Source organism: Coturnix japonica, chromosome 1, assembly GCF_001577835.2.
Source record: "Coturnix japonica isolate 7356 chromosome 1, Coturnix japonica 2.1, whole genome shotgun sequence".
In the NCBI taxonomy this organism is placed as follows: domain Eukaryota; kingdom Metazoa; phylum Chordata; class Aves; order Galliformes; family Phasianidae; genus Coturnix; species Coturnix japonica.
In genome coordinates, this window is record NC_029516.1 from 145,340,293 (window position 1) to 145,355,347 (window position 15,055).

The 15,055-nt window shown below is 36.8% G+C and overlaps 1 protein-coding gene across 2 annotated transcripts in view; it reads left to right on the top strand.

Moving 5' to 3' along the window:
- DIAPH3 (diaphanous related formin 3) overlaps positions 1-15,055 on the top strand; it is a 211,247-nt gene that overhangs the window by 18,901 nt on the left and 177,291 nt on the right. For both annotated transcript variants that reach the window (XM_015851688.2, XM_015851687.2), the window contains 3 exons: positions 4,029-4,202; positions 8,474-8,578; positions 14,494-14,624. In XM_015851688.2, the coding sequence (XP_015707174.1) occupies positions 4,029-4,202; positions 8,474-8,578; positions 14,494-14,624 (410 nt within the window). The remainder of the gene's footprint in view (positions 1-4,028; positions 4,203-8,473; positions 8,579-14,493; positions 14,625-15,055) is intronic.

Here is a 15,055-nt window from a genome sequence, read left to right on the forward strand (position 1 = left end):
CCTTGATAAACAAGGAGTTCTTAGTGAAACGCAGTCATAAAAAAGAAGCATAAAAAGTGTGGAGAGACAAGTAGCCTTGGAGAAATACAGACAAATTATCTGAGCAGCCAGGGATCAGAGCAGTAAAGCTAAAGCCCTGGTAGAATTAAATCTGGTCAAGGATATCAAGGGCAGCAAGAAAAACTTCTCTAAGTATGCCAATGATAAAGGGAAGACTTGAGAAAACATGAGTGCTCTCTAGGAGGAAGCAAGATACCTGGTTACCTCAGTCTTCACCAGCAAGTGCTCTACCCACTCCGACCAAGCCACAGAAAGCAAAGGCAAGGACTGGGAGCATGAAGAATTACATGCTGCAGGAGAAGATAAGGTCTGAGACCATCTGTGGAACATGAAGGTGCACAGGTCCACGTGACCTGATGAGATGCATTTGTGGATCTTGAGGGAACTAGCTAATGAATTTGCAGAGCCACTATCTATCATGTTTTGAAATCATGGTAATCCCCCATGAAGTTCTCACTGTCTGGAAAAGGGAAAACATAACCTCCATTTTTCAAAGAGGAAAAATATAAGACCAAGAGAATTACATGCCAGTCAAGATCATGGAACAGATCCTACTGAAAATGGTGCTAAGGGACACTGAACAAGGAAGTGATTAGTAATGGCCACTGTGGCTTTGCTATGGGCAAATTGTGCATGACAGATTTGGTGGCCTTCTGATGTGGGGTTACAGCACTGGTGAATTAAGGAAGAACAACCGATGTTATCAACTTGAAGTTGTGCAAAGTATTGGATTCTGTCCTGGTCAGCATCCTGTTCTCTAAACTGGAGAGACTCAGATCTGATAAACCAAACTACTCTGTGTATAAGAAACTCAAAAAGTTGTTGTCATTGCCTTGATGTCCAAGTGGAGACTAGTCATCTGATGTTCCTCAGTGCTTGTTAGTACTGAGACTGGTATCGTTTAACATGTTTATTGGCGACAAGGACAGTGGGATTGAAGTGGGCTGAAGACAACAACATTGAATGGCGGTTTCACCTGCCCTATAATCCAACAGGAGCAGGCCTAATAGAAAGATATAATGGGATCCTGAAGGCTGCTCTGAAGGCAGATTCACAGTCCTTGCAAGGGTGGACCAAGAGGCTTTATGAAACCCTGCAAGACTTGAATGAGAGACCAAGAGATGGCAGACCCAGTGCTTTAAGAATGTTGCAGACAACTTGGGCCTCCCTGCTTAGGATACAAATTACAGGCAAGGACACCTCACTCAAGCCACAAGTTGGCACCATGAATAATCTTCTGCTCCCTGCCCCTGAGGACCTAGAGCCCAGGAAACACAAGGTAAAATGGCCTTGGAAGGTGCAAGCAGGACCAAAATGGTGTGGTCTCCTTGCACCTTGGGGGAGATTGCTAGAGGTTGGGGGATTAGTGAACCCTTCAGTAACGTCAGTGGTTGTTAAATGTTTTTAAATAGTTATGATGCTAGCATCTGACATACTCTTTCTTGTTCTGCTTGACAAATATATTCAGATAGTGTGCTTTCTCCTTTAAGACAAGTGGTACAGAATTGGCTGATTATGTGAAATAGGAATAGTAGAAGCTTGTCTGTGATGCCGCTGCAAAGCATCTAGCATAGTCTAGTGTTCTAAAAGAAGTTAAAGCATAAACTAAAAATGTGAACAACTGAAGGGAAATGAAATATATCTTTTCAAGGATGAATCAGCCCTTATCCCTGAACTGTTCAGTTCCTTATAGAATAAGAGAAACTCTGGGTCTGTGGGGTATTTAATTTCACTGATAAGAGTGGTTTTGTTGACTGACTCCTTTTTATCTTAAGAACTGCTCTGCCTTTGTAGAGCAGGAGAAGGAAGAGGGAACCCTTAGGGAACAAAGGCCATGAGAATGGGAAGGAGGAGGGAACATCTAGAGGAACAAGTGCTCAGAGGTAGTTGCTGAGATTCTTAAGGATAAATGAGTTAAGAGGTGTAGGGCATATCTTGCTTGTCATTTCTCTACACACTGAATCGTGCTGAAATTTGTGATTTCAGCTGAAGTGTTTTCCCTCTGCCTCTGCTTCGAATTCGTCTGCGGGGCTTATTCCAAGGAACGTTCCTTCAAATTATAATGGTTTTGGTCATGTCTTCGTTGCTGTCCTTGTCTGTTCTTTCTTTCTTTCTTTCTTTCTTTTCTTCTTTCTTTCTTTCTTTCTTTCTTTCTTTCTTTCTTTCTTCTCTTTTTCTTTCTTTTCTTTCTTTTTTGTCCTTTTTTTGTTTCGGGGGGGGGGTTGTTCACTACTTAACAAACATGAGCCCAGGGAAAAGCTGTTCACTAACCTGTTCTTCGGAGCAGTTGTACTGCCTTTCATCAGTGCTTATCCATTATTTGAGAAGAAAAGTCTCCTATCAATTGGTGGTTTTATTTTTTAAGATTCTGGTTTAGTCAACGAAGTTTACAATCTGGCTTCATCTCTGCATGCTTCCCCTAGACTTACAGCTTTAAAGACAGGAAGGGAAATTTCTGGATGATCAAGATGTGAGATGGCTTTTGTCACTGATGAGTCTGTACTTTGCTTTCCACAATGTTCCCCTCCCTTTTGCTTTTGTTGCATTCTCTTTCTTCCTGGGTCTTGCCTGTGTAATTATTCCTTTTGAGTGCGCTTTCCGTACTGCCTGCTGGTTTGATGTGACACTGAAGGGCCCCATCTTCCATGCTGAGTTCTTTTATGTTTATGCTATATTTATTTTCTGTTTTTGCATGTTCTACAACCATCTGTATGAGTGGCTTGCAATCTATGTTCCAAAAATGTTCTCTTTCAATTTTGAACAGGAAGAATTTAAATTCTTTTTGTTTTTTCCTCTAAACCTTTCTTTTTGCATAGACAGTTCCTGCTCTGTTGGTGAGAGTGGAACACGTATACTCAATTTTTGTCATTAATTTTCTTTGTTCTTTCTGATCTTAACTTCACAGGTGCCATAATAACTACTTGTCATTTAGTGTGGTAACTTTGATGTGTTTACTGAATGATATCTCAAGATACTCATCTTTAAGGTTTATTGAAACCTCAATAGTATTTGCATACCAGTTCAAAGATGTGAGGCTACTGATAAGGTTGCAATCTTGTCAAAAATCTTTTATGCATCTCAACTGGACTTTCTTTGGTGTTGACAAATGTAATATTGCTGTTCACGTCTGCTCAAAAGGCTGTTACAAAGATGATTCAGTCTCTAATACTGAAAGCATTTTAAAATTTCAGTTAATAAGTCTTCACTGAAATGTAGTTAATACCAAACCAAGGAAAACAAACAAACAAACAAAATAACAACAAACCCAAAACCCAACCCCAAATACTTTTCCAAAGAAGCTTATGTATCTTTTCAAAGAGTAAAGTAAGAATCATTGTCATGTACTGGTGATGAAGCTTATACTTATTCATTAAACTGTGAGTTTATCCTACTTATTTTTAACAAAGGACCTTTGCATTTTTATGCTTCTAAATGAATTTTTAAGTAATTGGAACACAGAAAAGTGCTGAGCTCAGGTAATAATTGAAATAGAAAATAAATAGAACAGTGTCTTAGTCATGCTAATTTTTCTTTTTAATAAAAAGTAATGTCACATATTCTTTTACAGTGTTAGGGATACAGCCATTTGAGACTTAAGAAAAATAGCTTTAAACTATACTTTATGTAATAAACCGACTTTTTTCCATATTCTACATGTAATGGTTATGAGAAACTCTTCATAAATCCTTTGTTGGTTTTATAAAATGTTTCTCAAAACTTTTTGCATGAAGCTCTCATGTTCTGCTTGGTTTCTTCAAAGTGTAGTGGAATTATTATTTGCTACTGAAGGGCTAAGCAACTTACCATTATATGTATCCTTAAGAAACCACTTTAAAGTAAGGCAGTTAAGCAACAGGTAAGTTTCTACAGAAAAAGAAGAATGTTAAGATTGCAAGAATACCCATCTTAATTAGGAGTACATAGAATGGAAAAAACCCTGTGAAATATTATGCCCTTTCTGTTTTCAGTTGGACAGGTTTGCCAGTATAAGAATTCCAGGAAGCAAAAAGGAAAGACCTGCTCTGCCACATATGAAGCAGTCACACTCTACAGACTGGTCATCTACATCTACTGATGTGGAAGATTTTGTTCCAAAACCCCTGTCAGAAAGAGAAATCATAGCGATGTTTGAAAAAATGATGGTAAGTGTCCTATACTGACTTTTTCACTAAAGAATGTTAGCATGCATTATGATCTTTACCTGAATTGCTATTTTGTTGTTAGTTGTAGTTCCACATTTTTTGGAGCATTTCCAAAGAGGATGAAGCCTTTGAATTATTATTATTTTGACAAGAACTGTGTGCCTGGAATACTTAACATGGAAACAAAAGTCTTCTGATTAGCAGAAGTGAGATTCTGCAACAGGTTTTGAAGGAGAGAAAGAAAGGGAATTCTGCTTGCTTTTAAAATGACTTGAAGCATAAAGGGGCTTTATGCCTTTGAATGCCACAGCAGGGTCTCGTTCGAATCTAATATTTCATGCCACTTTTTGCACAAAAAAGACTTGGGGTTCTTGCCTCTAAGGCAAGGTTTGCTCTTCAAGATGCTTGCAGTCTCAGTGTAGTTTCTTCTTTAGCTCTCATCATTGATCTGCTATAAATAAGTGGTCACTTGCCAGAAAGATCATGTGATGTTGGTACCACTTCAACTGGTGTTTTTTATTTGCTTTTTTTTTTTGACTTTAAATTGATGATATTTGTATATAGTTGATGATATTTTAGGGAATGGAAAATTAACTGTTTAAAAGTAAATGGCCTTTGGAGAGAGGAATGAGAATAGAAAAGCAGAGATTCACAGAATTTCTTCACAGAAATTAACAGTTAATTGTCACCTGCTAAGCCCACAGCAGTTACCAGGAGCTGGGTTGTGGAGGAAATTAAATGTACTCTTAGAGGAGTGTTTTTTTATATAATTCCTAGTACTCTGTAGTGTTTAATTTTGAATGTATACTTTTATTATTGTTGAGAGTTATGACTGAAAGATCAGTAATTTTTATAATTTCATTGTTGAAGTCAAGCTTTCTGGAGATACTTTTACTGAAAAGTGTCAGTTTGTCAGTACTGAAGGGAACAGCTTCTAAAATCAGAAACCTCACTGAGTATATTATGTTACCTTTTGGGTTTTCACAGATAAATATGTTCCTCACACTGTGTGCACTAATGTTCTATGAAGCTGGTGGCTGAAATTATGAAGGAGTTTCAGTTTAGATCATGGAATTGTAAAAGAATACATAATGCCAGAGTCAAAAATGGTCATTAGCTCCTTTCATTTCTGATTATTGTTGTTAGGAAGATATCCATGTGAGATGGCTGACTCATATTTTCCAAAGAGGTACTGTTCAGCTACAGAATAACCTTAAATGATTTGAGAGGAAATAAAAGATTTGAGTTGAAATATAAGCCACAGTTAACATGCCTCCTCATGCAAATTAATACCTCTGATTTGTAAGATTCTATTGTTTTGGTGTTTCCTTTGTTAAAAAAAAAAAAGAAAAAAAAAGGCAAGAGTTGACTTCTTACTGCACATACAGCCAGAATATTTCATATGAATACACTTGTCCTTACATCTAGGATTATGCAATATGTTCTGTACTGCTAGATTTCTTGGTTTCTTTGTCTTCCTTTTTTTTTTTCATTAAGGTTAGATGTTGGATATTTTCTGCAAGGAAAGCAAGGTCTTTGTTTTCAGTTCATTATTCAATAAGCTCAGGAGTTTTATTTCCAGAAAACTTAAAAGAACAAGACTACTTTAAACAGAAAAATGTAATTGCTACAGGCAAACATGAAACTTTTTTTAATATAATTTCTCCCTTACATAGCATATATGTGCATTTCAATTTTATTGCAGAAGAAAACCTGTGCTATATTGCAGGCAAGGTACTGAAGATGTGATAAGGTTCTGGAAATGTTGAAAAAGACCTAGGCATGTTTTCTATTTATATATATATATTTTTCAGAATGCTTAACAGAATATTTTGATTTCAGTGTTCTTAACATTCTTGTTTAAGTAAGCTTTAAAAATGCAATTGAACTATAAAATGAAATCCAGCTAGCCTTATTAAATATACATGAAAAGTATATTTTCATTTGAGGCTAGTATTGCTATGCAGTTACATACCTGTGGAAAGAATTTTGAGGCACAAAATCCTGAAGACATTTATTGGAACTTGCAAGAAAAAAATAACTTACCTGGTAATATCAAGATGGACTTTATTTTAGTTGTTTAGAGTATAACTTGTCATGTGCGTATCATAATGGGTGTGTTGCTAATAGAAGTCTTCATATATATGCTGTTCAGCATTTTATATGTGGTAGTGAATTAAATTATAAAATAAAAAAATAAAAACAAAACCAACCCTAAAGCTATATTTTTAGGCTTCCATCTCTAGTACTTTGATTTTGACACCCTAAAGACATTACCTTTTGTGTTAGATTGTGTGCATTCTCATCCTAAAATAAATGCTACAGCTGCTTATGAAAGCTTTAATAAAGACAAGCAACTTTAAAGATATTTTCCTTTTTTTTTTCTTTTCTTTTCCCCATAATATTAAATACAGAAGAGTTATTCCTACTTTGTTTTGTTCCCAGACATATGAAAGTCTTATACATTATCCCAACAGTGTTTTAAAAGCATACATATTTTAGCCTGATTTTTAGTTCTTTGTTGTGCAGCGTTTTTAAATGACAACAAGTTGCCTATCATTAAGTAAATCATAGCGGTTTATTGTTTACTGTCACCCAAGAAAAAAAAAAAAAAGAAAATGCAGCATTCCTTTTCAAGGTAATGCCCCCAACATTTAGTTTACTAAGAGGCAAAATGCAGTATTCAGCTATTGCATAAGGCAATTGTCAAATTATTTCATGGATTGTTTGTCATTAGGGCAAACACAGTGCTGATCTTTTTCTTCCAGATCCAGATAAATACAAAAATAAGAGATTTAAGAACATTTGAGTTCTTCTCAAGGGAGTTCTTCTCATGTAAAATGGATAGGAACTGTAGTAACATGAAGAAAAATAGATGGATGAACTGTTGAGATTTACATAACTAACGTGTTATGTAAGTGTATGTTGCGTCTGTCAAAATGAAGAAAGTGGCATGTGTCAGGAGTATGTGTCCTTATGTACTGCTAGAATTTTGTTCTTGGCATAAGATGATAGTTTCTCTCTGAACTTTTTTGATCAAAGAAGTACAGTACTTTGAAGAATAGAACAGATATGAGAAAAGATTGAAGTATGTGTGGCCTCCTTTCTTCCAGCTTGTTTAGACAAACTTGTTTTGCATTAATTTTCTGATCTGGGAAGTAGCATTAATGCATGAGCTAGTTGCCACAGAGGCAAAAGACTGTGATATTACCATATTTTGAGTCAAAGAACTTTTTTCAGCATGCACCGTGTACGTATTTGGCACTAGTGGTAAAAGCAAAGAAATTCTTAAATGCATATTTTACTGAAGTGAGGAAACGTTCTCTAGTCCTTCAGGAAAGGAAATGATAACAGAAATTGTGCTCGACCTTGTCCTGTTCCATATGAAAACTGGGGAAAGACAAGGAAATTCTAGTTTGAGTGCTCTTTAAATGCTGATCCTCAACTTGCTTTCTTAAAATTCTAAGATGAATTTGTTTGTTTTTTGTCTTTGTCAACTAGATGAAATGTGCATTGATACTGAGATTGTGAGACAAAACCCTGTCAGTGGGCGATGAGTTTCAGATGAAATGCAATAATTCATCCTAAGTTTGGTTGACCATAATAATGCAAAATGTATATATACATGTGTGTATGTGTTGTTTCTAAATGTCATTTTAACCTACAGCATAATAGGAAAGGTCTGTTGTCACAAAATGTAGAACTGATTGTAGCGATCAAGGCATTCTTGGGCTTGGAATACTAGGAGTCCATGAGTCAGAAATGCTGCTGAATAGCTTCTCTGTGGCTTTGAATGGGGTTCTGCATTTGCTGTTTTTGACTCTTGGGTTTATGTTGGCGTGAAATGTGATGGTGGTTTTGATAGCAGTTTAAGGTGTTGCTTTAGTGATCAAGAATTTGGTCTTCACCTTTTGTAAAAGTGAATATTCTGTGAACTATCCTTAGAAAAAAAAACAGATTGCATTGCCCAGCTTTATATATTTCAAAATTTTAAGTGTTTTTTTGAGAAGGGGTTTTGCTAGTTATGTCTATGATGCACTTGTTTATCCTGGCTCAGTTGCTTTATTTATTTATTTTTTTCTTCCTAATTTGATTTGCTGAGGAAGCTAGATACAATTTTTGTGGTTTTAAATAACATCTAACTCGGTTGTTTGTATAAGATCTTCCAATTGCTTAAATTCATATTTTTGTGTCTCTTTATAATCAGTATTTAATGGTTCAACAACTATTGCTCGATGCCAAAGCTTCTTTTGTTTCCCTTTCCATTCTAGGAAGATATGAATTTAAATGAAGACAAGAAGATGCCATTGAGAGAAAAGGATTTTAATACCAAAAAAGAAATGGTGATGCAATACATTAGCACTGCTTCAAAGTCTGTAAGTACATTTTTATGAAATATATGAAAAATGACTTAACATTTACTTCACTCAATATTAGAGAGGAAAAATAACATGTGCATATTACTTTCTTTTAATCTTTCGATTAACTTATTTCTTAGATAGAAACATTTTTAAAGGACATTATCTCATAAATTTACAAGCAATAAAAGATACCTAGTGCAGAGATTGTTTAACATGAGCCTATGAGAGCTACCAGTCCTTCTACAGCATAAAAATTCTTTAGTACCAGAAGACTGAAGTCAATGTTTCTTAGAGATGTTTTACAGAAAATCAGAAAAATTCAGGCCACTGTTACAACACCCCTGGTGTTTCTCAGCCCAGAACAAAATACCTAGGTTTATACACTGTTGATACACCAAGCCTCCATAGTCATTCTAAGAGCTAAATCGTTTGATCTAAAAAGTGACTAATTGTAGAACATGGATGGCTGTGCACAGTTTCTGCATCTGTGTATGTTGCTGAAACCTCACGATCTGGATGATAGTGTTAAGACTCCCTTTCTTGAGAAAGAAGTTTTTGTGTTGGCTCTTGACTTCCTAGGACTAAAGCTTGCAAAGAACTGAAGCCTGTAGCTGATGACTAGGTTTCACTGATCCTTTCAAATATAATTTTCAATAAAGATTTCTTCTTCTTGCTATCATCTTATAGGGCAAATGAGGGCAATGACAGTGCCTTTATTTGAGAAATAGGCACTATAGGAAAAGATATCAAAAGGAATTAACTCACCCCTCCCGGTAACAGCTTGGAGAAAGGGACAAGCTGAGGAATGTGACCTTCCCCAGTTCGTACAGTCCCGCCACAGGAGAGAAAGGGGAGGGCAGAAGGGGGAAACCCATGCAGACTCAGGTTGCATGGAAGTAGGGTGACTCCAGACCGCTTCCCCCCCCCTTCGCCCCTGTACTCTTGTAGCTCAGTCATTGGTTCAGGCTGTGACCCTGGAATTCCACTACACATCATGTATTTTTTGCTAGTTGATCCTAATGCACTATGTACAGAGCAGCCACATGGGGTACTCTGTTGAGGAAGACAGGTCAGCTTTCCTTCCCTAGGATAGTGGTTTGTTTCAACACACTTTTGTTTTGCCCCAGAAATATTGTTTCCTTTCCATTTTCCTCTCCCTGATAGTCCACCTGTCCTCGTTTGTGCTAAAGGGAGATCTCTGACAAATAATTCATACTGAGAAACTTTTGTACTTACTGAACTGTGTTGCTACTGTTATATCATTACTAGAAATAGCATTCAGATTTCTGGAGCTTTTCTGTGATGCATAAATTCAGCTGTTTGATACAGTAGTCCTAAAGATGAATATGATTTAGCGTTGGTGCTGTTGGGATGGGAAACTCATGCTTACCTACCATCCTCCTTGCAAACTTTTTGTTTCCAGCATTTTCTTCGGTGCCTAAACAGCACTGGACTCACCAGGTGCCCTCTCTGTCTTAAGGGAATAATGCACTTGCATACCCTATGGCACTTAGCAAACTTTCAGTGTACCTTAACTCGAGGAAGGAGGTGTGAGATCCTTTCAGAAGAGCTGAAATGCTGAATAGGTGCCTGAATGTTATGTATAAGTAATCCCATCTCAGGTCTCTCTTCCTATTAATGAGATACATACTAAGCTATCCTGTGGTGATACAAAAAATATTCATTTACAACTCTTCTACAGAGTCCTCACCAGGCTTCATTTAAAGCAGTTTTCATTATAGTGACTATTGAAATGGAGAACAGGTCCCTACTATAATAAGTCACTGAATATGAAAGAGCCTTTGGTGAAGAGTGGACACTACTGTAACCAAAGCTTCATAATTGGCTTCAGTATCAGGATTTCTCTTTCTTGGAAGCGCAGAACACTTTCCCAACATTTACAAAGCATGGTTCTATGACTGGTATATCTAGAGATCACACTGATTTTGGCAGGTCTATATATACTCAGTTGCTTGTTTATGTACAGAATACTGTGACCTACCTCCACACTTGTATGAGATGTTTAGAATGAATTCATCACTTCAGGACTAAGGAATGTATTGATAAGTAAACTTCTGCAGACAGGCATAATCCAGTACACCTTCATTTGTTTCCTTTTTACTTAGAGAATTCTTAAACAGTTAGCTAAATATATGCTTCTGTACATGTTCGTAAACATGCTGTTATCGTCAGCCTTTATTAATGCTTTGAGAAGCTCCCTGAAGAAGTTTTTGAGCACGTACAGTCTCAGTGATTGGGGAACTTACTGAAAATTTGGACAATGATATAATTTACAAGCTTGAATAATTCTTTTGAAGTACTTCAGAATATTCTGCTATTATATATTTGTTTTCCTGTAATGTGCAGTGGTTAGATGGAACCTTATTTCTTCCTTTAAAATACCACCTGGGAGGTATGTATCACATACTGCTTTAAACTAGCAGGGTTTGAAAATTTTTGTTTCCTGTGGAATTTATCAGGAAGCAGTCAGAATCAGAGAATGATAGAATGGAGTTGAAAGGGAACCCAAGGATTATAAACTTCTGATCCCTCTGCCACAGTCAGGGCCACCAGCCTCCAGAAGAGGGAACATCAGTTGTGTTAAAGGGCTATTATTTGAGTATGTGTTCTCATCTACCAAAGTAAGTTTCACTGTTCTGTATGTGAAACATATACAGACTTGATTTTTAAACTGAGTTTTCTTTGCAAGATTTCATTTTTGTTGTTTAGCTTACTCCCTTGTAATGTTGTAACTGAATTAATTAATGCTGACTTCATACTGCATCTGCTCACAGACCAGTTGTTCTTCAGTTGAGCAATTAAATTTTGAGAGGCACTGATGCCTCAAGATATTTCCTGTTTCTCGGTTAATTCAAGCATTTTGAACTTAAGCAGCTTTTCCCATGCAGAAATATAGCTAATATAATCAGTTTCACAATTGATATCAACTACAGTTCTCATTTTACTTGAGCAGTGGCAGATGCATCATATTCTTATTAAGTAGCAGAATTGTGTTATAACTATGAATAATAAGTGGTACTTGGTACAGTGGATATGTTGTGCACACACTCATACAGTTCATTGGCGTCATCTGCACAAGATAATGTTCAGGTGGGGAAGTGAATGTGAAACAGAGTGGCTGGATATTGATGCAAGTCTCCATCGCTTATGATGGTGTCTTTGGATGTGTCAGATGAGACTTCCTGAGCTGTCATTCTAATAAACTTTTGTTGTCTGGCTGGATTCATTTTCCCTGTGACCTATCTACATGTTGCTATTACTTCTAAAACACCTTCTAATTATCTTAACTGTATGTCTTGTTCATATGACTTTCCTTCTAATTGTCTTAACTGTATATCCTGTCCATATGACTTTCCTACTTGACCATTTCTGCATCAAAAGAAGGCTGTTTTACCTACTATTTTATCTTAGCTGTAGTATCTTAGCTGTATCCAGCTTGGTCAGGTTTACAGCAAGAACTGCTGTGATGTGTCAATGAAAATGACAAGTTCTCCACCCATGATATTAATCCATATGCTTAGGCATACAAGTAGTGCTTATCAATTAGTCTATGCACAGCAGGAGCTGCCAGGAACATTTCTGGGACTTTTTGAAATTCTCACTTGGAGCACTTTTGTAAAATTTAGTTAAATGTTTTGTTGTGACGGCTGCTAGGAGTTCAATTGGTCATCTTGTCTCTAGCCTCTCCATTATCTCAACCATGCAGAGAGAGTAGCTGGGGAGATCCAGAACTGCACAGGGAACTGCATGCATACATATGCACACGATTGCAGTCCTGACCCACTGTTGCACCAGGGATGTGACTTAGATTACCTACACATGTCACTGCTGTAACTCAAATTCCATAGACTGTTGCTCAGGAGTATGTACTGTCTCATCTTAAAATGTTTGGGCATTTATTGTAACAGGATGGATGTGTTCAGTATGCAAGCTGATGAATAATAAAACAGCAATCCATGTCACTGATCTCCCTTAGGCATTTAATTTGTAGTGTTTTATACAACATTATTTACCTTTCATATTGTATTAAAACTGTTATGTGCTTCTCAATGGTACGAGCTTTTTTAATTTGTTTGTTGATATCTTTTATTTTTGGCTTAGAGATTCTTTGCAGTTATTTCCTCATTTCTGTTTAGCTTTAACATGGACATATTTATAGGGAAGCTCAACTCACCTGCCTGATGGAAATGTAAGCTACTATCTTGGTGAGGAGGGTGATTTTGAAAGCACTTCAGCTTTAGATCCAGGGCTTGAAAAGTTTTTCATGGAATATTCTTCCTAACTAGATGTTTTTTTTAAGGAGGTGGAGTGTTGTTCCTGACATTACCAATGTATATTGGTGATAACTCTTGGATTCAGATATCTGAATAGGTGCTGTGTTAAAAAGGCAGAAAAATTTGGCAGAAAATGAACTCCTATGCATTCCAGCTTGTTCTCAGATATCCTTGGGGCTCAGGATAGCTTAGATTTTGAGTGATGCTCAGTTTGATGCTGTAAGTCTGGTCATGTTCACTATCACAATAATATATTCATAAACAGTGAATCTTGGGCTGCCCAAGTTGTCTGGTTGTGGTCAAATGGGATCTCATTACCACCATTAAGGAAATTTGGCTGGGCACACTAAGAACTCCAGTGGCTAGATTAATGAGTAGTTCAGTTTATTAAAGCAACAGATTATGGATTCTTTTTACTGAGTTTACTGGGGGTAAATATGCTTTTTACAAGGCATATGAGGTTAACCAAGAATGTGAATAATATGGCCAGCCATAAATGTGTTAAATCATGGAATAACTCTGTGGAGATTACAGGCTGTGTCAATGGGCTAAGGCCAGTGGGAAGAAGTGCAACAAAACCAAGTGTTGGGTCCTGCACTTTGTTTATAATAACCCCATGCAGTGCTATAGGCTTGGGGCAGAGTGGCTGGAAAGCTGTATGAACAAGAAGGATCTAAGGGTGTTGTTTAACACTTGGCTAAACATGAGCCAGCAGTGTTCTCAGGTGAGAACTGCAGTTGGGAAGACATTTAGACCCCGGAGCATGTCCAAAGAAGGACAACAAAATTGGTGAAGGGTCTGGAACACAAGTCTTATGAGGAGTGGCTGAGAGAACTGGGATTTTTTAATGGAGAAGAGGAGGCTCAGGGGAGACCCTAAGACACTATATCTACCTGAAAATACGTTGTGGTGAGGTGGAGGTCAGCCTCTTTTCCCAGGTAACTAGTATGAAGACAAGAGGGAATGGCCTCAAGTTGCACCAGGGGAGATTCAGATTAGATGCTAGGATGAATTTATTCTCAGAAGGAGTGGCTAGGCATTGGAACAGGTTGTCGGGGGGAGTGATAGATTCACAGTCTCTGGAGGTGTCTAAGGGAAAGTGTAGATGCAGTACTTAAGGTCAGGTTTAGTGGGCAAGGTTATTAGTAGGTGGATGGTTGGACTAGATTATCTTAGCAGTCTTTTTCAACCCTAATAATTCTATGATTCTTTGGTTCTAAGTTTCCTGGGGGAGTTGTAGATGTAGCCAAGTGTGATAATTTTACCCAGTATGTGTCCTTATGGGGGGGAGAAGTTAGGATCATCCTGTTGACTGTTAACACCATATTGAAAATTAAAACGTTTACAATGCACAGAATTAATTTGTTTCCAAAACAGCATTTCTCCAAGTGTTCATGATGCATTTTTTATGTTTGCTGCCTGCTACTTTTGACTACTGATCACAAACTTAATCATGAATTGGCAAAAATGTAATGAACATTCAACATAAACAGTGTATGGACAATAAATAGTTGCAGATAATAAAATATATTGTTTTCCCACATTTTATAGATCAAAACAAAAGTTTAGTTGTTGATGACTTATTCAAGTGCTATATGTGCCAAATAAAAAATGAATTTGCTTTCTGCTTTTCAGGGAAGTCTCAAGAACAGTCGAAAGATTTCACCACAAGAATTTATCCAGGAATTAAAATCTGGATCAACAGATGAAAGACTAGTGACTTGCTTAGAATCACTTCGTGTGTCCTTGACTAGTAATCCTGTAAGGTAATACAGAATTTGAACACCATTAACAAATATTGCAAAGACTGATCACATTCTTCTTTCCTCATGGATTAAAGTTAATGGATCTCTAGATGTGCATATTTCAAGGTTTTCCACTCAGTTAATGTGTATGTTTTAATGAATGATTGTATCTTTTTTCCTTTTTCTGCATTGATTATATACCTTCTACAAGTATTGTTTTTGTAAAGCATACTTTTAATTAACAGACAGGATGAGAATCAAGTGATAGTGAATACTTTTATCCTGGTACTTAAAAACAAAACAAAACAATAACAAAGGAAACAAACTAATTACAGCTTGTGGCACTAAAGAAAGAATCTCAAGAGCGAAATATATCCACTCATCTTGATCAATGTTCTTCAGGTGAAAATGGGACATAAATATCTCATAGTTACAAACAGTACACGAAAAGT